Here is a 22,942-nt window from a genome sequence, read left to right on the forward strand (position 1 = left end):
CTCGTTTTGCCTTTGGCTCGCCAACCTCAAGTATCAGGCAGCTCGGTCCTCCGGCTCTTTCAGACTTTGACGCGATCGACTACCGATAATGAGCAAGACGAAGACAGGCATAAATCAAACACTGCCCTGAGGATCTCCACAGACGCGACTGAGACGAGAGACAAAATCGGCATGTATGCAGAATCTCAGGCTTCTAGAGCTTACTGGCATCTCTAACTTTATTCCAGTAGGGCGGTGCTTTCGTGGTAGCCTTCTCTCATCCACGGCGTCGACAACGTTCCCGATTTTGCCCAACGGGCTACTCCTCATCACAAGTGGACATTGCATTGATCCTGCAGGGAAATAGACCAACCGCCTTCTACGATTCCAGCATGGCCTCACCCGCTACAGACTGACAGAAACAGACTTGGGCACCCAAGTACTACGCACCTTTTACGATTCCGGCATGATTCCACCCGCTATCCGTCAGGATCACAAGGCTTCACTCTGACCAGTCACGAACACACGCTCTCTTACAGATTATCCGGACAGCAGTGGCTCGCAGATGAGAAGCCAGATGATGCCTTCACCTACCTGCGCAGGCAGTTATATAAAACTGTCGTCCTCTCCTCTCGAAAGCATGCTTGAGTGCGCCCGCAGAGGCAGAGGCAGAGGCCTCAAACGCCAACCAGAACGCCCAGGATCAGAAGTCATCGCCGTGACCGATGCCGACGACATCATCCTCAACGTGCCAGATTCGAAGAAGACAATCTGCAAGACAAGAAAGGCCACTGATAAAACGAGAAGGAGCTTGTTGTAGTCCAGGCTCTCTCCTCGCAACCTCATCCACTTCATCCTGAGATCAAGCAAAGCTGCGGGACCTCAGACTTTGCAGGCTCTTCTTTCAACGCTGGTATTGCGAGTGCTTAAGGGCCAGGTTTAAGGAACGGGTTTGTGCAACGACTCTTTTTAAGATGCTCTGATTTAAGTTGCTAATAGGAAGCTTCTAGCAGATGTGCAGAACGTTAGGCAGTTCCTGCGCGCTGGCATTGCCATTTGAAGCAGAATTGTTACTCGAGTTCGCCAACACAGCCTCCTCAGACGCCTTAGCTTAAATGGATCGATCCGCAGGCCAACGGATTTGCAGTTTCAGACGCCTGCAACCACCATGCCATGTCTAAGATCAGAGGCAAAATCTAAAAGGTACGCAGAGACCTAGGCTTCTAGGTTCACCAGCAGCTCTGACATTGTTTTACTAGGGCAGTGCTCTGCTGGTAGCCATCTCACACCCACGGCATCGACGGGGCTCCTGACTTTGCCTGATGAGCTACTCCTCGATATATGCGGAGAGTTCTGCGAGCATTGCAGTGATCCTGAACGGATGTGCTTGAAGAGTGAGCAGGGGTTGAGCAGGCCTCGATTTTGGCTTGGCAGGCTGCCGTGATCGCTGCCCCCACGCTATTTTCTATATAAGGATGTCCAATGGTTGATGTATGGCGCCGGCCACAGCAAAGGACGAGGTGAAGGCAAAGTTTCCAGCGTCTACGTTCACCCCTTCCCCGTCACGCTCGTGCAGCACGCTGCTCATCGAAGGCCACTACATATTACGACAAGGCGCTCGAGGTCGGCCTATTTTCGCTGGCTTGGGGACTTGGCAATCAGAGACCAAGACCAAATGCGGACCGCAAAATGAATATTCACAGCACAATCAGCGACCACAGCACTCTTTGAGAGATGCGTTTGCAGATCTTGTCTATCTATACTTGCCGCCTTGTGTGCTCAATTTTGTTGAAATCCGCGTTCTTCTGGTCACCACTTACTTGAGTAGCCCCTTGGCGGCTACACCAGCTTGCATGATCAAGGCTCTGGCAGGCTGTTTCTTACTTTCACTCCCCAGCCTCTTGCTCTTTGCTGCGCTGACACGCCAATTCAACAAGTAGGTAGGCTTAGTGGAAGCGCGCGACGCTTACTGCACGCCCATCATCCGCCCTCCGCATCTAACGACGTGACAATTCTAGGTTCTCTCTGTCCGGCTCGCCTTTTCGAAGGCTTGGGGACTTGGCAGCCGTTTAGCAGCTACATACCACAACCTTTTTTTTATTCTTCATATTTTTTCTATCATTTTTTTGCTGTGTTTTAGCACTTTAACCATCCTATTCTTGCAGGCTTCTGGAAATTCTGACCTTCTTGAGCAGCAGCGTGCCGCTGTTGAACAGGGCACTGCTCCTCTTGGCCCAATTTCCGCTTCTAGAGTCCCCGTGGTTAATTATGTGAGTATCTATACCGCTCTAGCCTGCAAGTGCCGATTTCATGCTAAGGTTTTATTGCAGGCTTCTGGAAATCCTGTCGCTCGTCGGCAGCTTCAGCAGTATCGTCCCCTGCGAGCATGGGTACTGCACTCTCCTGGAGATTCTGCCGTCCTTCAACAGCAGCACGTCGCTGTTGAACGGGACACTGCCTTTTCCTATTACGATGGGTCGGCTCCCGCTTCTAGCGCCGAGACAATTGAAGACATCCCTATGGTTGATTCTGTGAGTACAAACATACCACCACTCCAAAATACACATGTCGAATACATGCTAACCCTTGATTGCAGGCTCGCCGAAATTCTGCCGCTCATCAAACGTCTCAGTTGCATGATGAAGACCATGCCAACACCACTGTTGATGTCACTTCCGTCCAACCCGACAGAGAAGTCCGCCCATCTCGGGTACCTTCAGACTGGATCGTGGGAGAGCTACCCAACCGGGCCATGCGATAAAGAGTGGTCCATGCGGCGCTTCTCATCTTCACCAGTCGTAATCGGCTATTCTCACCAGCGCTAATCTCTTCTAAAGGAACCCCGTCCCGATCTCGTGGGGAAGCGCATCGGCATGAGTGGAGTCTCGGGAACAGTGACACGGAGCCGTTCCATCGGGAGGGTCCGTCTTCTTACCTTGTCTCGAAGCATATACGAAAATCAAAATACCCGTTAACCCAAAGAGCACTAATCAGAGGAACCTTTTCTCGGCGAGGTCTTGCATCAGGGATTTTATATCCGGTGTTCTATTTCCTGTTGGCTTTCAAGTTTTTCTTCGCAGTGGCGCAAACCTTAATCATAGCTCCGTGTGATACCCCGAAATCTCCTGATCTTGACGCGAGCACCACCGACGTCACCTCAACGTACAATTGGATATGGAGAAAAGAGATCCAACTCTCGACCCTGGGGTTGGATTCCAGGATTAGAGGACTGCCTGAGAAGGCTCACCTTGAAAAGAAGCACTTGAAGGAATTCTTCAATCTTGCCGACGCAATTGGATCCCTGGTCAACCTACACTGCCCAAGATGCTGTCCTACATCGAGACATCGACTCCCCCTACCAAAGTCTTCTTCCCATCCTTCCAGCTGCAAATCTGCGGCGAGCTGTTTGTCCCGGAACCAGGCTCGCCCAACCGCAAAGGCGCAGCCGTTGTCATCAGCCACCCCATGACAGGCGTCAAGGAGCAGACGTCGACAAACTACGCCAAGACGCTCTCCAACGCGGGCTTCTTTGTGCTCATCTTCGACGCCGGGTACCAAGGCGAGAGCAGCGGCGAGCCGCGCGGCCTGGAAGACCCCCACCAGCGCGTCGAGGACATCAAGGCGGCGGTCAGCTACCTCACAGCATTCGGCGGACGGATCGACCCCGACAGGATCGGGTTGCTGGGCATCTGCGCCTCAGGGGGGTACGCCTCGTATGCGACGCAGTCGGACGGTCGCATCAAGTGTCTGGCCACGGTCAGCGCGGCGTGCGTCGGCCGCATGACGCGCCACGGCAGCGTCCACGAGGACAAGAGGGAGAACCCGACGGCCATCGCCACGGCCCTCGAGGCAGCCGCCCGGGCGCGGTTCAGCGCGGCCAAGAACCCGACGGCCAGGCCCGAGGCGCCCGTCATGTTCGAGACGGACCCGGCCAAGGCGGCTGCCAACCCGGACCCCTTCTTCCGGGACGCGGCCGCTTACTACGGCTCACGACGGGGGCGGCACGAGCGGAGCACGCAGCGGGTGCCGCCGCAGACCTACGATTTGATGGTCAGCTACGACTCGTTCAACCTGCAGCATCTGATTGCCCCGCGGCCGCTTTTGATGATTGCGGGATCGGAGGCGCAGACGCTGCATTACAGCAGGACGGCCGTGGGCATCGCCAGGGGGCCCAAGGAGCTGTTTGTGGTGCCGGGCAGGAACCACTTTGATCTGTACGACTGCTTGAGAGAGTCCGGGCCCAAGGTGGTGGATTTCTTCATCAGCGGGTTGGAGTGATGCCCCGGTAGAGGATTTTTGAGATTTGACGTGAATAGTAATCAGGGGTTGGGCTGGTCTGGAGGCATGGGGCAAACGTTGAGTAATCCGGATAGAGTCGTGTCGAACTGCAAATTTTTTAACCGGGCTCTACAGCTAGAATTCAAAGTTGCCCAAAATTTGCCATTTTTTGTGATGGAAGATCTGTCAGCGAGATGACATGCAGGGGGGGGTTCTGACCTTGGGCGGTATCGTTTCCGATGATGCTGATGATGATGTTGGAGCAGCAGCTGATTTATTCCTTGGGGGAGGGACATTATTCCACCAACAGCCATGAGGCTTTTTCGATCAATGCCCACTGTGTCTCAATCAAGAAGCAGATGTCGTTTGTTTGATTAGTATGAGGAGAAAGTGAAAGCGTGAAGAGAGGGCCCGTCTGCCGACTCCGCACAAAGGAACGACACACGATCTGCAGCTTCTCTTATAGCATCCAATCAAGGCCACCGTGACACAAGTCTAAATCAAGTTATTCTGTCGACACTAGGAACGGCGAGTTCTGTCTCCTCGTTTCTCAGCACAAGTTACATCAAGGCCTCCCGAAAGGGGGGGGAAAGGTCCACCTCTTCTCTTCTATTCATGCGAGTCCATACATATTAATGAACCGTCAGACCCAGATTTCTCACATTTTCTGCTTCTCTCTCTCTCTCTCCCTCTCTTCAGCCTGACTCAGATTCACTCATATTTCATATCCACAAGGCCCGCGACACCCGGATTAAAGACGACATCAGCATCAACTGAGTAAGCCTGCCTCACAGCGACTTGGAATCAGTTCAAACCGCCTTCTACTCTCCAATTCCCATTTTTTTGCAGAGCAGGAGAGGAAAAGAAAATACCAATCCATCTTCGTGTCCCTCTATCTGAGCACGATCCCGACATCACTTTTGTCCAGCTAACTGTTCTCGATTGTTCTTTGCTTCAGATGGCCTATCGATCGATGCTGGCTTACACTCTCGGCGGCTTCCTGATGCCCATGTAACGATGGCTTCCGTCCCCTCAACACCCCCCTACAACCCTGAGCCTTTCTGGGAGACAGACGAAATGGACCCCATTGCTACCGAAGAGCCAACGGCCACGGCTTCCGCAGCGTTTATGCAATTCCTCCTCAACAATGAGCCCACGCCTCAAACGCGCCAGTTCCAAACCGCCGCCTACAAAACCCTCGTCGAAGACGGAGGGCGGCCGTCTCATCCGTTAGCCCTCCTCGAGAAAATCACCTCCTCACCAGGCAAGTACCGCGACATCCTCGCCTTTTGGCAGGACCGGTCAGACGAGTGGCAGGTCTTCCACAAGCAGCTGTCCAGGTGGCAGGCGTTCCGCACCCACCAGAGAGCGTCTCGGAGTCCTGATCGATACGAGGAGTACGTCGAGGACCTCCTGGAACGACTTCAACGCCACCGCTTTGCGCTTCCACTCGGCTTTCGCAATCCGCCAAATGGGCTCAGCCTCAATGTCGAGACGCAGAACAAGCTAACCACCTGGATCGAATACGTCAACTACGAATTCAGCAGGCGTGACGAGTACGAAAAGTGGCTCGAAGCTTGTCGGCCCGGCTACGACGCTGCTCTGGCCCGACTCACAGACGCAGGGGTCCTGAAGCCATTCGAACAAGTCCGGACGCCCACGAGCGACATCTGCCGCCCCTCCAGCCTGGAAGTCACCAGGCAAAGGGAAGAGCGTCGCAAGGCCGAAGAGGAATGTGAGGCTGCTAAGAAACGGATGGCAAACATTGATTCCCTTGGTCAGAGGCAGCAAAGGGAAAAATCCGAGTGCGAGTATGAAGAGGCACTGCTGAGGTCCAAAGCCATCAACAACCGGGTAAACGCCATCTCCGAGTTTGGAAGAAAGACGCATGCCTACCGGTTTGCCATGGACAGGTCAGAGCGCCATGAGCTGCTCCTTCGATGGGCAATCGACCAGGTGCCCCTCATCGAGGAAGAACTCCGACAAGGAGAACGACGAGACGCATGTCTTCAGGAGCGAAGCCGATTCTGCCGTCTCAAGCAGCAAGCCGAAACAGCCTTTCCGCAGTTCCAACGGCTTCCGCCCGAGATTCGACAGCGCGTCTGGGGCGAGACGCTGCCAAGGAGCCCAAGCGTGCATTTCTTCGAGGTGCTGAACCGCGAGCGCAAGCGCCATCTCGCCCCGTCCTGGTCCAGCGAGGAGTTCCGCGTGCGCGCCACCAGGAAGCGCGACTCGGGCTATTTGGCCGTGTACGCGCTCCTCTCCACCTGTCGAGAGTCGCGCGGCGTCGTCGAAATGTACTACGTCTGTCGGGGGCGTGGCGTGCGCTGTCCGCTGTCCGGGGGCGCCATCAACTTCTCCGGCAGGCCGCCCGACTTTCGAACCTTTGACTGGATCCCCTCTGATGACCTGGTCGTCTTGTGCTTCCCGCCGGTGCAGGTCGCCCAGCTTCCGCCCGGGAATGCCTTTTCGCTGGCTCCTGGTCCGAATCAAGCGGCGAGGCGCATTGGCGTCATGGTCCCCAAGGAGCTCATGTCCATGACGCATTTCGAGCCCATGGACGATGGCGAGGCCGATGACGACGCCGCGCAGATCGTCATGATTCCAGAGTTTATCAATAGGCTGCACGGGCCGGTCCATCAGGCAAAGGCCATTCCGCGCGGCATCTGGAAGCTCTATCTCATCGTCGAGGGCTGGTCCACGAATCACATAACCATGCAGCTGACGGCCAACATCGACATCAAGAAGCCAGTGAGCAACTGGGCAGATGGCCTCATCCACTGGAGCTGCCCAGCAGCCAAAAAGGGCGAAAGGATGCTGCCATGGAAGTGCATAAGCCAACCATCCCCCGGCACCATTCTCAACATCATGCAAAGCGAGGACATATCCTTCAACCACGGCAGCCAGAGCATCATCCACAGGCCCACCCCAGAGTTTGACGGCGCCCGCCAGCTCTACTGGCTCAGCTCAGGCCGTTCCGCCCTCGGCACCCTCCGCCCCGACGACTTAGTCCAGAAGCCCTCCGCGCGGAAGCTCCACGACTTCATGCAGATCCTCGCGGCGCGGTGTCACGCGCAGCAGCGGTGGCACCACAACTTTGGGGGCGTCGAGGCGCTTGGCTGGCTTGAGCCCGCGAGCGAGAGGAGCCTCGACGAGGCGGAGGTGCAGGAGCTGGAGCAGAATGCGAGGAAGACGGGCAAGTGTCCGCGAGAGTTTTAGGAATGAAAGGGGAGGTGAAAGTCTAGAAGATAGGATACCTATCATTGAGTTATACCCTTGTTGTATTTCATATATACGTCCTTTGTAAACATATTTCTCTTTGGATAAGGACAAGACACAGACGACTTCCAGTGACCTTGAACCTAGTTGGCCAAAGTGTGCGAAGCAGCAGGCGGCCCATAGAGGGCTGTGATTTGTTGGACGTAAACTGAGTTGATTGCATATAAGGACGAGACGTGAGACCAGAAGTTCTGTGATGATGCTGCTCTGATAGCTGTGGAATATCCCTGGCCGCATCAGCTTCCCGCTGTCTCTCTTCGTCACGTCAGCCCATTCTGTTTCCGACGAGGCTAGAGCTCTTCCCCTGTCCAACCGTGAGATGCCTGGGAAGCCCTAAGAATGGCGCTCGGTGCCCTAGATTCCTTCTATTGACCTTATTATGGGCGTATAATAAAACTGGCAACCTGTTCATAGTCCGAGTCCCGAGCTTCGCCTGCTCGGCATTGTGAGCTGGCGACGGCGAGTTCCTCTGCAAAAGATGAGGTGTGGCAGAGTGGACGGCTTCGAAAAGGCCCTCCTGGTATTCCACAATCGAGGCATAACCGGCTCTGAGCCTTCTGACCGAGCTTCGACCCCCAAAAGCTTGCCGTGCGAAAGCCGAAGGGCCGAAGATCATGCCGACGTGAATAGTGATTCTCGGGGTCATGGCTGAGATATTGCCGAGTTCCCTCGCATAAACACATGCATCGGTAAGAGCGTGCGATGTCCCCGCGTAATCTCCGAGTGCGTGCGAATGGCATATCGAGGTGCTGTGTCGTCTGAATGGGTTTGGCTCGGTTGCAAGCAATGTCCTTCCAAGCAGGCGGTTGTCGATTTGGGCCACTGGTTGGGCGATAACGTCGAGGGCCTGCCCCGGTCCATCTGCTGACCATCGCACCTCGGTCTCGGTACGTCCTCTCGGCATTTCGACAGCTCCCTTGAAGAGACGGTATCTTCAGAATGCCGAACGTCGCTCAAGCCGCCGCCGGCTGCGGATTGTTGCCCACCGTCTTGTACAAGTCTCGCAGCTCAAACTCCTCGTGCGCACCGTCCGGCAGCTCGCCCACAACACGCCCCGGCTGGCCCGCCACAATCGAGAAGCTCGGAATGACCATGTTCGCCGGAACAATCGTCCCATCCAGAACCTTGACATAGTCCTTGATAATGGCAAACTCGTTGATGACGCACCCACTCCCGATATACACATGGTTCCCGATGCTCGCCGCCTGCACCACGGTCCCCTGCCCGATGAAGACGTGGTCCCCGATCCGCAGCGGCATGTACGTGAAGACGCCCTTGTAGATGCGGCCGGGCGGGCGCAGCAGCACCGCGCGCGAGAGGAAGCAGTACCGGCCGATGGCCACGGCGGTGGTGTTTGGCGGGGCGGCGCCGGATGACGATGATGATGAGGGAGGGGGCGCGGCGGTGCGGACGAGGTCGCCTCGGATCATGACTTCGGGCTGGATGACGGTTTTGCCGCCGAGCATGATGTTTTGGGTGCCGACGAGGACGGCCTTGCGGGCGACCTTGTTGCCGGTGTCCTGGAGACGCGTTTAGTTTGATGCTTGCCAGCGTGATGATGAAGACGAAAGGTGACGGTCGAGTTGAGGAGGGGAGAGAGTTGTTACCGTTTCAATGTAGTCTCCTTTTGCTGGACGGCGCGACATTTTGGCGTTGTGGGAGGATGTTTGTTTGTTGCGAGTTGATGACGGTTGAAGCTCCAACTGACAATGGCGATCTGAGGAAGTTTGGGTGGGGGCGGTTGAGCTTGAGCTTGGACCATCTCCACCCAGTTGTAAACTCAACAACTCAGACAAACCTCTTGATTAAAGGTACAGTTCACCGCATCTCGGTTCTATGAATAGAGTAAGCTGTTTTCAGTAGTTGATGAACCCTCAGAATATAGTCCATCCCACGCCAAATCGGCACGGAAAAGCCATCAGCTGCCACGCTACATGACGCCCCAAGCCCAATTCAATCGCATCCTTCAAGCATCCCCGCTATCCAGCATATTTTTAGGTCTCCAGCACCCAATCCAGAGTCATCCCAGGGCCGCGTCCATGGATAGTCTGACATATAGACTGACTTTCCTTGTTTCGAAAATGTCCTGCTGTGGACCATCTGCTCTATTTCAGAGCAGAGCCGCAGGGGCAGAGTTGACGAAGCCTCTCGGTGGTTGAGTGGGATGGATTTGCGCAGTTGCCGAGTTGGTCGCTTTATAGTCTCTTGTGAATCTCGCAATGTTGTCAACTAGTTTCTTACGGGACTCTTCTCTCGACAATGTTAGTTGTGTGTTTTCTCGTCTGAGACAGACTCCATGGCACTAGCCGACTCTCGTCGCAGCGATGCCATCTGTCCTAGATTCCACAACCAGTCCACCGCAACTATGCACAACTCTGGTCGAAACAACAGCGCAACAGACAACGTTCGCAACTCATACGCTAGTTCCCACAGACACTACATCCACGCCGCTTGCCACACAGACAGATGAGCCACAGAGCCAAACCGACAGCGGCGGCCTCGACCCCCAAGCCAAGATTGCTCTGGAGGTCGGCATCGCCCTGGGGGTGCTGGTTCTGGTAGTTGCGATAGCACTCTGCGTATATGGCTTCAGTTGCCGGAAATCAGACAAGGATTCCGATACATTCCCGAGCTATGTGCCGGAGCCGGGGACACCGCATGCTTCCATGCTGGAACTGCCCTCTCAACAGTACAGCGGACTGGGATACGAGGCCATAACAATCACCCATTCAGACGCGGATATCCAGACACTTCCAAAGGTTTCCCAAAAGGCCCCAGTTGCACTTGGACGATGGGGAAACACAGATCAAAGCTCACATCCGCTGATGAGCATCCCCGAGCTGGACGAGGGCAATGCTTGGGATAGATACACTGGAGTGCCAGAACTGCAATCGGAGCCTTACACGAAATTGCCGGCAAATGCAAGGCGGGCCGAGTTGGAGAGCAATAACACGAGGAATCCAGCGGCCATGTTTAAGATTCCTCGCAAACAAGTTCCAAGTCAGGCGTACAGGGAGCCTTTGACACGGTCAGAAGTGCCCATGTGGCCGACATGACGGTGTGGGATTAATGTCTCAACATCTATACCACCAATTTATTGAAGCACAGATGGGACATCAGACTCAGCGACAACTACAGCTTGTTGACATTGAGATGGTATCAGCCGACTATTGGCCTTTTTAATGGCTTCACCAGGGCAGCATGTGTACAGTCGGGAAGAGAAGGAAAGGAATACCCCAGGAGAACACACAAAGGCAGCGGAAGCGTTTTTGCAGCAAATAATGATGCCTATATATACGGGCCTGTTGCCCTCTTTTCAGAAAGACGACAAATACATTGAATGCTCACGAGATTAAGCGAGTTCTGTTTCTATGTCAATAACTGCTCCCCACGTGAGCCATCGATCCTACATACGCCGGCGGATTATTGTTACATGATGGCAGTGCTGATCATCCATGAATCCTTCAAAGGAGTCGTAGAGCACTGTTCCTGGCTCGGATAGCAGCTAGAGTGCCCGTGTTGGATGCTCCGTCAATGGCATACATATTGCCCACTATGACCCATCTAGGTATTACAGCACTGACATTCATGGCTGACCAACAATATCAACCAACAACGTCTTTGCGATCCAAGTGAGTGTTTTCGAGGCGAAGCCGTGGCTAAAGTGAACTTGGTTCAGCCCAAAGAGCGGCTACGACGATGAGGACTCAACAGCCGCCGGCGGTCTAGAGTAGGTGGCCGCGCTTGTTCAAGGCAGACTCAGAGCCGCAAAGCCTTGTTGATCTATGAAGCAACATATAGGAGCCGGCTCGTTTAATCGTGCCGGCTAGTTGATCGATTAGTACAATGAGTAGAGGATTCAGACGCAGGACCTAGGTCGGGAATTGCCAAGACAATGGAATTGCATCAACTGAATTTGTTTAGTTGGAAGGATGACAAGAATGAACTATTCACACTAGCCTCAACCCATACAGTAACGTCGACTCATTCAATCATTCATCCTTCAGGCAGCTCAAAACAGAGGGGACACTGAATCTATCACCAAGTATTACACGCACGCAATACAACACAAGCCGCAAAGCAGCCAGGAATCAATCTAGACTCCGGCCGGGGTAACAGCGCAATTTCCTTTTTTTTTTTTTCTTTACTTGGTACAGCCGGCGTCTTTCGTTCATCTGACGGCTCAAGAGACCGGCCGTCCGCTTCCAGCCTAGAGGCGCTTCTATAAGCCGCCGAAACCCCAAATTGAATGGGGTATCTATAAATAGATGCGTGCGCAATGATGGTTGACGGGGTCTTTTATTGAGTAGCGCGGCATTGGGTCTGAGTGACTTTATTGAAGAACGGAGGGAATGCGACTGCAAGTTGGAATGGGTATCTGTAGACGAGGATGTAAAGTTGGAGAGGGATTGGATGGATTCCATACCCGTGTTGCTGTTACCCAGACACGGAAGAGCGAGGGAAAAGAGATTATACCGAGCACAAAGAGGTTCAGTGCAACCATGTTCTCACATCAGTATAATTACAGTCCTACAGTAACACTTACAAATATTTCACGTTGATCCCAAAACTACAGGCTTCTCCTTTCCTTCTCCATCTTCCATGACATAAGAATCACCAAGTCAAAAGAACTCCCCCAAATCCAGCCCGCAAACCATGTGGCGGTGTTGCGGGAATCAGTCCTTCCGCTCCCCCATGCTCACCCGCGCCACGGCGTTTTTTGGAATCACGACCTTTGCTCCCTTTCAGCCTAGCCATGAAGAAGAGAGGCAGCAAGCAGTCCCCTGTCGCGAGGGATCCGCTCCCCTGCTAAGCCCTGCGAGCTGCTGCCCAGCTGCTAGGCGCGAACTTTTTGGCGGAGGAATCCGTGCGTTTTTGTGTTTTGTTCCATTCCATCCCAGGGCTTTCCCGGCTTTTATCAGTTGTAGTAGTATGTATTACCATCGAGGCCTTTTTGTTTCTTGGTAGCCGCGACGTGGGGTGATGCCGCGGCTGGACTTGGCTCACAACTTGTAGAAATTACGAATTTGGTTGTGGTGTGAAAAAAAAAAAAAAAAAAGAAGAAGAAGAAGAAAGAAGAAAAAGAAGATTGCTGAGCTGAAAATGATGACTACGACTTCAATCTATGAAAACTGGGAAATAATCGACGAGGCTGAAGCCACTCAGCAGTCTATTTCCGAAACAACCTCTTCATCGTCCCGTCGGGGAAGGCTGGTCCGGGATCCGGATGACCGCCACTCATGACATCTGAAGCCACGATGTTGTTATTTCTCATCAACCAACTCGGACCAAACGCCCCAGGCTCATTCATCCACCGCCTCGATTGCAGAATCAGGTGATTCTCATAACAACACAGCAAAGAGAATAGCGGGAAATGGTATTACATAGGCACATGGTCGTACCAAGAACGAGCGCAGCAGTAGTACTAACGGAAGCAAATCTACCTAGACTTTGCCGCCCGCCATGAAGTCTTGGAATCTGTAAACAACTCGCCCATCTCTATAACCCGGGGGCCGGTAATCTCACGCCTTCGCGTGCCACCGCATGTCAAACTCGGCGAATCAAGGACCAAAAACAAGCCCGTGGATTTTCTCGGCTGACGAAGGCGACTGCGACTCACCGGCTGTACGACATGAACCAAGAAATCAAGCAGGCAGTAAGGGCTCGAAGGAATTGAATGAATCCCTTTTGGCTGCATGTTTCCGCATGTGTCATCTCATCGCAATCTTCAGTAAAACAAGAAAAGAGTCCAAAGGTAAAGGGGAAAAGCTGGGATGCTGATCCGGATGCAACGAGCCGAAAACCAGCAACAACAAGAGACACACACAGGCGACAAGTCCAGAAATTGGCCCACCTGTCCAGCCATCCAGCCAGCCACACAGATTCCAGATGCCTGCCTCTTACTTGCATGTACCCAAATGGATCCGCGCAGTACTACTACTACTAGTAGTAGCAACATTGGAAATCAACTGGATCCCCCTTGGGATCCGAGTTCCCGGCCTTGCCCTGCTGAATCTCATCTCAGCCCAACGCAGTCTCAGATGGGCTTGCTGCTTGCTTGTGTGTCTTAAACATTTCGACAGCTAGATGGATCTCGCCTCCCTTTTCTCGCTTCGAGGATATGACGCAAAAGACCAAACAAACAACAAGGTATGAAACTGTAATCATCCGTCATCCAGCACAGTCATCCTCCGTCATTGCCCAAGCTGATTCCAGAACCCATCCCCATTCTTTCTCTCGGATCTCGCAAACAGAGCCGTCGCCAACTGTTTTCGTACACGGAACTACTGCATCCCGCCGCTCTAAGCGCCCAAGCGGAGAGACCCCTGGCACGGCCTACTTTCTCGACCACCACCAGCGTCTGATCCCGGGCCATGCGTTACCCACGAGGCTCACCATTCTGTGCTTGTAGGACTCGGGACTAGCTCGCATTTCTATTTCCATGGGGGGTCTCTTTTTTTAGCCCTTTGATGTGTGTGCGTGTGTGCCAGTGCATGGGCCTTAGCTTAGCTTACCTGTAGCCTTTTCCCCCATCCCGGCTTATAACTGTCGGCGAGCTTCCCACGCCTTTACAGCTGTCCGGATCTGTCTATATAATAATTCTTCCCTCATCCTTCTCACCTTTGTTGCCTCTTCAGCTGGAGTACCAATCTTCAATCTTACCTCACCGTCAAGTATCATCACCACAAAGATGCTCGCCCAGTCTCTCCTCGTGCTCGCCTCGGCGGCCCTGAGCTACGCCTCCCCCGTCGTCTGCCGAGCCCCCATGCCCGATCCCGTCCTGCCCACAACCGGCGGTGGTAAGTCCAGCAACAACAACAACAACAATTTCACTCGATTCACATCACAAAACTAACAAATTTCCAAAAAAGCCACCGAACTGCCCCCCGTCCCCGAAGGCCTCGAGCTCAAAGTCATCGCCCTCGGCCTCGGCATCCAAAACTACTCGTGCCCCTCCGTCGGCGCCGACGCCGCCTCCACCGGCGCCCTCGCCATGTTCTACGACATCAGCCTGCTCGCCCCGGACTCGGGGCCCAACGCCCTCACGCTCGAAAAGTTCAACCAGCTGCCCGCCTTCGCCCTCAACCACCACGCCGTGCCCCTCAACTTCAACGACTCCGCCGCCGGCCGCGTCACCGCCGACGGGCCCGGCGCCTCCCTCACGCGGCCCTTCACCCGCGCCGCGCCGCTCGACCTCGGCGACGGCAACGGCGGCAAGCTGCCCTTTCTGGGCCACCACTTCTTCAACACGGACGGCAGCCCGACCTTCGTCCTCGCCCGCGGCAAATTCAACGTCGTGGCCGCCAAGAAGGCCTCCGTGCCGGCGCCGGGCAGCGCCGATCCCGGCCCCGCGGGCACGGGCGCCGTGGCCTGGCTCGCGCTCGACGGGAACCAGAACTCGCGCGGCGCGACGCTCGTCTACCGCGTCGAGACGGCCGGGGGCAACTCCCACGGGTGCGCAAAGGCGGCGGGGCAGGATAGCACGAGCTATGCTGCTCAGTACTGGTTCTACGGACCCAAGGCATAACTTTGCTTTCCTCGCTTTATCCCTCTTGTCTGGGTTTCTTTTTTAACATTTAATATCAAGTTTGGCTTTGTTTTCTTAGATGAGCTTATTGGGAAGGGTTATATAAAGGATTCGGTTCACTATACAGTTTTTGGTTCATCTTCTCAGGGGCGCGGACACGGACTCAAGGCAGGCAGGAAGGCAATTGTATATATGATTCTTCCATCTTTCTACTCTGCACATAGAATTGATTTACTTTGGCGTTCATTGCTATCAATTCGAAGAACATTATTCAAGCATCCTCAACTCTCTTTTCTCAAATATAGCTCCCCCTGTCGGAAAACACCTTCTTTCACGGCTCTCTAAAAATACATCCCATTGCATAATGAGTTGGCAACCCACGTCCAACCCACACCACCACCGATTCGTAAACACAAGCTGTTTTTATGACCCCCATGTTCGTCTTTGCCTTAAAATCTCACAGCTGCTCCCGCCCGCGTACTACTTTGTAGTGAGGCCAATTGTTCTCAGGCCCAACTTAGCTCTTACGCACCGAAATCCCCTTAGTATCTTGAAAGGGTTTCCCCATTCCCACAGTATTAGGTCGACACGCTAGATTCAGACAAACAACATGAGATGGCTGACCACTTTTCCAGTTTACGGTTAGATCATGCCAGCCAGAATCTAGGGTGACATCTGCCTGGTACATGGCAAGGCGTGTGGGTGTGAGCCTCGTCACATCTCACAAACAGGAACCGAAAGAACTATTAGACTCCCCAAGAGCAAACAGCAAAAAAAAAAAAGGCATATCTTGATATTCGGCAAATTATACTCGCATGCGCCTTGTAGAGTATTGTATACATCAGTCCCTTGTAGTCTTTTTCTTTCCTTTCCTTGGCTTCGTGCAAACGTGCCCGTTTCGCTTCATTCATGCTATATCCAGCGCCAGGAACTTTCCAATACAGTGAAACTCCATTTGTCTTGATCGATCCGCCTCTTTCTGTGCTCTTGCATGTCGTTGAAAAGTAACGCGCCATTCAGTGTAAATGCACCAGAGACAAACAGACACCGCTTCAACCCAGCTTTTCGCGCTCTACACGGATTTACCTCCTAATGTCCATGCCTGCTTGGAGCTCCTGCTCCAGTCCGTTGGGCTGTCCCATGTACTCCTGGGGTCGCGGGTCCTCCGCCGTCCACTGGCCACCGGCTGACGGCATCGGGACCGGAATCTGCTGGGGTGCGCCTTGGTTGCCGGACGCAGGAGCCGTGCGCACCAGCTGTCGGAAACGCAGCACCTCGTCCAGGATCATCTTTCGCATCTCGCCAACGTCCTCGACCACTTCAAAGTCAAAGTTGAACGTCGTGGGGCAGTCCGGCTCGTCGGACGCATCGTGCCAGATGTGCAGGTACGGGTGCTCGAGCGCCTGCTCGACGCTGATGCGCTGTGAGGGGTCAAAGGCGAGCATCTTGTCGAGGAGGTCGAGGGCGTCGGGGTTGGCGTCGGGGAAGAGGGCGGGGAAGGGCTTCTTGGGCATGAACGGCAGGTTGCGCACGTATTCCTGGGCGCGGGGGGATCCGATGCGGCGGAGTGTTTCTTCGTTCGGGGTTCCGAGAATGTGCAGAATCTGGTTGAGCTGGTCGACATAGTCTCGGCCCTTAAAGAAGGGGCGCCCGCCCAGGAGCTCGGCCAGGATGCAGCCGACAGACCACACATCAACTGCGAAGAAAGTCAGTGCCATGTACCCAAAACAGTGTCGTCAAGTGCAACAAGCGCAACGTACTGGCTTTAGTGTAGCTCTGGAAGCTCAGCATAATCTCGGGCGCGCGGTACCATCTCGTGGCGACGTACTCCGTCATGTATCCGGCATTCTCCTCCGGATCGACGGAGAAGCCGCGGGCAAGGCCAAAGTCGCAAATCTTCAGCTCGCAGTCGGCGTTAACGAGCAGGTTGCCGGGCTTCAGGTCTCGGTGGAGGACGTTGGCGGAGTGGATGTACTTGAGACCGCACAGGATCTGGTAGATGAAGGACTGGAAGTGAGCGTCTGTCAGGGGCTGGCCGGATCGGATGATGGCCGCCAAGTCGCACTCCATCAGCTCTGAAGAATCGTCAGCCTGCGGTTCATTGTGGTGCTACCCCTATTCATCGATCGTCCCGCGACGCCTCGGCTCGTACTGACCTTCGTAGAGATATGTCTCGTTGAAGTTGTCGGGTCGCGGAATATCCATATCATAGAGACATGTGATCTGTTACCCATGAGCGTCAGCCTATGTATCATCGAGAAGAAATCGTCGTCACCCACGTTGCGGTGGCCGCGAAAGTGCTGCAGCAGCTTGATCTCGCGCAGGGCGCGCTTGGCGAGGATCTTCTTGCTAAAGACATTGGTGACCTTCTTGATGGCGACGCCCTCGTTCGTCTGGTTGTTGACTGCCGCGCTGTTGTCACGGATGATGGTTAGCAAGCAAAGCAAGCAAAGCCGTGATGGTTCGTTCGAAATGGTGGCGGCGGGGGGTTCGCAAAGTGGCAGCAAGCGGGGTGTGTAAATGCTCCCATCTGATCCAAGTTATGACTCGAATAGCGCCCGGGTTGGAACTCACCAGACAATGCCGTAGGCGCCTTGGCCCAGCTCCTTGGTGACGGTGTAGCGCTCGTCGACCACAAAGTCCTGGTTGAAGACCTTGAATACTTTTCGTCCCTGGAGATCCGCCATGGCTGCTGCGCTGAGGGTTTGATGCGTGAAGATTTGATGTCCTGGGTTTCTCGTGTGGGGGGCGAGAGGGGTTTATGTTCTCCAGCTGGCGAGCCGCTGTGGGTTTCGGTGCTTGTAGGGGGTGCTTCAGTGCCGTGCTGGTGCTACAGGGGCTGATACTACTGTAGCTGGCGCAACAAAGAAAAACGAGGGAGAGGCCGGACGGCTGAAACGATGGACGACAGACTGAGGCGTCGGCTGGGTCGCACGGCGCAGGCAAAGAGCTGTGCTGGGTCTGCTCTGGTTTCAGAGAAGGAAGGAAAAGGAGAGAGAGTAATTATGATAAGAAGAAGAAGAAGAGAAGAAGAGAAGAAGAGGAGAGTATCGTAATAAACTAGTTAGTCCAGGAGAAGGGCGACGCGGCCACCACAGCACAGCACAGCACAGGAATCACCACCTCTGGCCATCGCGCACCACAACTTCTTCATCCGACATCCCAGCGACGTGGTTGGCTGCGCCGTCCAGCGCAAACGACGGGCTAGCGGACGGTGGGGACGGCCGCAGAGCCAACGCCGCGACGCTCTTTGGCCTCCGCAGCTGGGCTGAGCATCTCCCGCCGCAGCCAATCGCGTCTTACCCCAAGATGTGATGGAGCGAGGCCCGGCACTCTAGCCGCGCGCATTTGGCGACGGCTTCCCCGTTGGAGAGACCCTTGGCCTTGGCGTCTGCAAATGGAGGCTCTTTTGTTGCCATGCTGGATGCTCTTCTCTTGGTACCCTCTATCAATGTGTAAGTACTAAATGGGTTTATATCGTGGTCAAGTCCTTCGCCAACCGAGTCCACTTGAAACATCTATGAAGGAGCTGTATCACATGCTTTTCGGATCAGTTATCTCGGTACGCAGTAAGGTACGAGTCGTAGCAAGGGCAGCCCTGGCAATTTTTGACTCTTTACAACCTCGTTTGGTCAATTACAAGCCGCGGTTCAAAGTAATGCGACAGTCAAAGAAAAGAGAGAGCGAGGAACCGTTTGCGCTCATTGCGGTTCTCGATGTCGAACTGCATCGGAACTTGGCGTTTTGGCAGTCCAAAAGAGTTCTCACTGGATAGCGGGGCAGAGACGCACAGCAACGGCTATCAGATCATGAAAGAACTCACGAGAACAGCTGAGCCGAATTCTGCCGCATTGGAGTCTCGAAGTCAATGGCGTCTGATCTGGGCCACGACTGATGAAGCAACTGATCAAATGAAGCGTCAAAATGCCTTCCATTGAACACTACCAGTCGTCGATATAACACTGTTTGAATATATCGTCTCGGTGTCCAAAAAAAGATCCCGGAGACAGTAAAAGGAGACCTCAGAATGCGCCCTGCAGAGCAGCTCAGATATCATGCGACGAAAAGCGAATCTCGATGCTCCTACTGCATTGCAGATCAAGTAGCTGTGCACTTCGATTTGGAGCAACCGACTCACCTTCACCTCGACAGACTCAGAGGCTATTTCTCGAAGCATGTACTCCTATACAATCAGTCAAGGGAAGATTCAAGTTCGATGCATTTTCAGTGAATGCCTCACTGCCCATCATGCGTGCCTAGAGCTGATGCTGGTCGTCGAAGTGCGAGGCAGTTCATGTAGCTTGCATTCTTTCTGCCTGAAAAACGAGACAACACCGCCTTCTCCTCGGCATTTCATTCTGCTGTGTTCTTTCCTTCTCCCTCATCATTTTCCCTCACTTCATCACTCACTTAAAAGCGTTTAAAGACGAGCTCTATCTGCATGACGGCGTGAACTATTGCCTCTTGGGCGCACTACGTCGCGTACACTCCCGAGAGCATTGCCACTTCTCTCTGCCGAAGTACAAGGAATCGTGCGAGCCAAATTCACACGAGCCACTGAGTATTACTTTGCCTGCTTCTGCTCATAGTTCCAGCTATCGCTAACGCAATATATTTTGCCCAGGACCAGCTCCATTACGCATTCTTTCTACCTTCCCTCGAAGATTTCTGTACCGTCTTTGGTGGAAGAAGATGAATGTATCTAGCAAAAGGTCACCATGAATAGCGGCAACCATTGGATCGTGCCCATTGCCCCTCCGGACGGCGGTACCTGGAAAGGGTGTACTCTCCGAAGGAAGCCAGATGGAGGATGTTCTGTCCTTCTTTCTAACAATGAGGTGCTTGTGGACACAATGCTTCAGTTGGAAACCACTCACGAAAGACCGCTCGCCAATCATCCATCTCAGCAAAACGTTCAAGATGTTGAAATGACCGAGTTCATGGTGATGGGACGGTGTAGACACTTAGTGGATGGCAGTCCACAAGCCAACTCTCAAATGGCTGCCGGCAGAACGTCAGGGAGCGTGATCAAGAAGATACGTGCCGAGCTGAGAGGCAAGACAATTGGACAGGAGACATTCGTCACTACAGCATACATCGGTTTTGACTCCTGCATGCGAGGTCCTGTTTTTGCCAGAGGAGCCAAAGATCCAGTTCCTACAGAAACCCCCAGTATGATCGCATCAACCAAAGCAAGCGGGCCAAAGCAGCCAGACAACTATTTCGACCTGAACGATTTGGCATTCAAATGTGATTCCGCGTCTTATCTAGTGGGAAAGGGATTTATCCCACATTTTGCAATGATGTCGTCCGCCAACATTGACGTGCTGAAGAGGCTGCTGACCGGAACCCCTTTGGAGAAGGTTCTTCGGGCCCACACTGAGATCAAAGAGTATTTTCGCCATGTCCAGAGACTTGTTCGAAATCTTGGAACTGGAAATCTGTTGACGCCCTTCGTCTATAAGGACCCTGATATTCGTCACCGTTTGATGCCAGGATGGGACCTCAGAGAGATGCTAGAAGACGAATCACGGAACCAAAGTGACAACAATCGACCATTATTCCAGATTGCGTGTGATGCTACGCTGTTAGCTCGACAAGGCAAAGATGATGTGCTTTCTGGATATCGATATCACGTTGCACTCATAGAATCCCTCGAGTATCCAGATGAATTACTGAGTATGTTGAAGGACTTCGCCATGCTTTATCCAAAGGACATTCTGCCTCTGCGAACGTTACTCCTTGGTTGCCACCTTTGGGCAGACATTACAGGACACAGGACGCTATCCATGGAACGATTTATGGAGAAACGCGAAGATAAGAGTACGGTGCCACAAGTGCCGGATATACCTCTCGCGGTCTGTCTGATATATTACCCGCATTGGCTCAAATGGACTGAGTGGATGGGCCTCTCTGAGTTTCCACATCCGTTTCGATTCATGTCACAGGCCGTAAAGTCGGATATGGATAACGAGGCTATCGGAATAGATCCGGACAGTATCGATCAGGGCCGAGTCTATTCACTTATCGCCAGAGCAAGAAGTCGAGTCCCTCTGATGGATGCAACTCACCGGGTCGAGATCATGCCCTGCCATATGCCCGGGAGCATGATGCCACCCATGTTCGGGCCCATGGTCCGACGCCCAGAGAAAGTACCTCTCGCTCTCACGGGTCTACCAGATGTTCAATACCTTGGACTTGACAGTTACATTCGGCCCGACACCTCAAAGGACGGAAGGCCAGCAAGAATGCAATCCATCCAACGAACATCCAAATACGCTACCGTGATATTGCCCAGGCGCGTCACCGATAAGCTGTTTACGGCTCCCGGCAAACTATCAAACAGCTCTGAAATCATCATTGGACAATTCTCCAGTGCTCTAAATTTCAATAAGCGATGCATGGGGCCAGTGTCAGTCAGTGATTCAGAGTTGGGACGGCCTCGGAAGATAATTTGTGGCTCCAGTGGCAGTCAATCTGAGAATATCACCTTGGAATTCGGCGACGAGATCGTGTATCCTGTTTATCCAGAGTCTGAACTAACACCTAACGCCAAATATGACGAAGTATTGCGAATATGGGCCGAGGTGCGATACGGGGTAGCCCACCGGGCACATCATGAGGGCCTGCAGCAATTGAAGAACCTGCGTGAGGGAGAGCGATCGGTGAAGGCAATGAGGAAGATAATCAAAATTGCCTTTTATAAAGAGGCTGAAGAGATTCGATGGCTTGAGGTAAAATTGAGAACAATAGCAGGCCAGTCTCCGTTAAGTCTGGATTGCCTTTGCACTGATATACCCTTGGCCTTTGGAAGGTTGCTTGGACTGCGCCCTCCAGAACAGCTCATGCCCTACCTATGGAATAGCCATTTCAGGCCGCAGTGTTCGAATGGGGGGAAAGATCTGTATCTGCGGGGAGAAGGTATTTCTTTAGCATTGCAAGAAAGCCGCAACTGCGAACGGGCGCAAAGGATGCTTCTGGATGAATTGTCGAAAGTATGCCGTGATATTTGGGAGACGCCCTCATATGGGTGGAGGGCAAAGTTGAGAAGATTCCTAAAAGATGACAACTCATTCTCGATGCCAACGGAAGGGGGTCGGGATGCTTTTGATAGAGAGCGTGATTTTGAGGAATGGGACGAGTTTGAGGAAGAGGATGAATTTTCGTGAAGAGTGCTCCCTCATCATCTCCTAGAAAGCAGGATCATGGGCAGATACTCGACTGGAGTCTCCGTTTCTATTAGTTTGTCTATTCTCTATCATGTCGAATCTCGAGGTTCAGTTGCTGTTGTCAGAGAAGGGGGCGACAACTTAGAGATATAAGATACCCCATGAATCTGATGAAACTGCTTGATACTGATGCCTCGTGCACGTATTATATAAGGACTGAGATCCCGCCCTTGCATTTTCCCATATGTCACTCTTTTCAGCCAGATAGTCCAGCTAGTTCTGAAAACACTTTTGACTGTCATCATCTTCATCTCTTTGTGTGACTCTCTTCCCAGAAATGCCTGTCGTCGGCTCCCAACAGCTGCAGCCATTCCCGGACCCGCATCCCGGACCGGCACGTCAATGTCAGACAAGGGCTAATCGCAGCCTGATCCATAAATAACCCGTCGAAGCCGTCATCAGCCCTCTGCTAATTAGGCATTACAAAACACGGGAGCCGGACTGGCAGAAGGGAACAGTTTGTATTCTGCGTGAGTACAAAGAAACACAGCGTAAATCGTGCTGAACGACATGTACATGGACGGAAAGGAGGCAATCTCAGGCACAAGGGTTAATGCTCGGTAATTTTAAACCCGGCGCCTGCCCGCGCCTTTTCAGCTTAATGTGGGGGCATCGTCATTTCATGGCAACGGACTTGACGGAGAAGGCG

The 22,942-nt window shown here is 53.4% G+C and overlaps 8 protein-coding genes across 8 annotated transcripts; 6 read left to right on the forward strand and 2 right to left on the reverse strand.

Annotated features, from left to right (window-relative positions):
• Positions 1-1,832: 1,832 nt before the first annotated feature.
• On the forward strand, positions 1,833-2,804 carry BBK36DRAFT_1138664 (hypothetical protein; the record flags this gene model as incomplete). The annotated part of the gene is made up of 4 exons (XM_024893257.1): positions 1,833-1,915; positions 2,145-2,249; positions 2,310-2,510; positions 2,576-2,804. The coding sequence occupies 4 exons, from the start codon at positions 1,833-1,835 to the stop codon at positions 2,802-2,804; spliced, it is 618 nt and encodes a 205-aa protein (XP_024751869.1).
• A 499-nt stretch (positions 2,805-3,303) lies between these two features.
• Positions 3,304-4,257, forward strand: BBK36DRAFT_1166457 (alpha/beta-hydrolase; the record flags this gene model as incomplete). Its single annotated transcript, XM_024894915.1, has 1 exon — positions 3,304-4,257. One exon carries the CDS (start codon positions 3,304-3,306, stop codon positions 4,255-4,257), a length of 954 nt encoding a protein of 317 aa, XP_024751870.1.
• Positions 4,258-5,385: 1,128 nt separating this feature from the next.
• BBK36DRAFT_1112513 (hypothetical protein) lies at positions 5,386-7,476 on the forward strand (the record flags this gene model as incomplete). Its single annotated transcript, XM_024889814.1, has 1 exon — positions 5,386-7,476. The coding sequence occupies one exon, from the start codon at positions 5,386-5,388 to the stop codon at positions 7,474-7,476; it is 2,091 nt and encodes a 696-aa protein (XP_024751871.1).
• A 1,013-nt stretch (positions 7,477-8,489) lies between these two features.
• On the reverse strand, positions 8,490-9,182 carry BBK36DRAFT_1166459 (trimeric LpxA-like protein; the record flags this gene model as incomplete). The annotated part of the gene is made up of 2 exons (XM_024894916.1): positions 8,490-9,056; positions 9,144-9,182. The coding sequence occupies 2 exons, from the start codon at positions 9,180-9,182 to the stop codon at positions 8,490-8,492; spliced, it is 606 nt and encodes a 201-aa protein (XP_024751872.1).
• A 678-nt stretch (positions 9,183-9,860) lies between these two features.
• On the forward strand, positions 9,861-10,592 carry BBK36DRAFT_1166460 (hypothetical protein; the record flags this gene model as incomplete). Its single annotated transcript, XM_024894917.1, has 1 exon — positions 9,861-10,592. One exon carries the CDS (start codon positions 9,861-9,863, stop codon positions 10,590-10,592), a length of 732 nt encoding a protein of 243 aa, XP_024751873.1.
• A 3,635-nt stretch (positions 10,593-14,227) lies between these two features.
• BBK36DRAFT_1113821 (hypothetical protein) lies at positions 14,228-15,064 on the forward strand (the record flags this gene model as incomplete). The annotated part of the gene is made up of 2 exons (XM_024889956.1): positions 14,228-14,336; positions 14,409-15,064. The coding sequence occupies 2 exons, from the start codon at positions 14,228-14,230 to the stop codon at positions 15,062-15,064; spliced, it is 765 nt and encodes a 254-aa protein (XP_024751874.1).
• A 1,082-nt stretch (positions 15,065-16,146) lies between these two features.
• BBK36DRAFT_1112892 (mitogen activated protein kinase 2) lies at positions 16,147-17,751 on the reverse strand (the record flags this gene model as incomplete). Its single annotated transcript, XM_024889851.1, has 5 exons — positions 16,147-16,760; positions 16,825-17,139; positions 17,221-17,287; positions 17,344-17,476; positions 17,639-17,751. The coding sequence occupies 5 exons, from the start codon at positions 17,749-17,751 to the stop codon at positions 16,147-16,149; spliced, it is 1,242 nt and encodes a 413-aa protein (XP_024751875.1).
• Positions 17,752-19,776: 2,025 nt separating this feature from the next.
• BBK36DRAFT_1112708 (hypothetical protein) lies at positions 19,777-22,233 on the forward strand (the record flags this gene model as incomplete). The annotated part of the gene is made up of 1 exon (XM_024889828.1): positions 19,777-22,233. A coding segment is annotated over one exon (2,457 nt), but the record flags the coding sequence as incomplete, so codon positions are not given.
• Between the last annotated feature and the right edge of the window lie 709 nt (positions 22,234-22,942).

This window comes from Trichoderma citrinoviride (genome assembly GCF_003025115.1).
Source record: "Trichoderma citrinoviride strain TUCIM 6016 unplaced genomic scaffold BBK36scaffold_3, whole genome shotgun sequence".
NCBI lineage: Eukaryota > Fungi > Ascomycota > Sordariomycetes > Hypocreales > Hypocreaceae > Trichoderma > Trichoderma citrinoviride.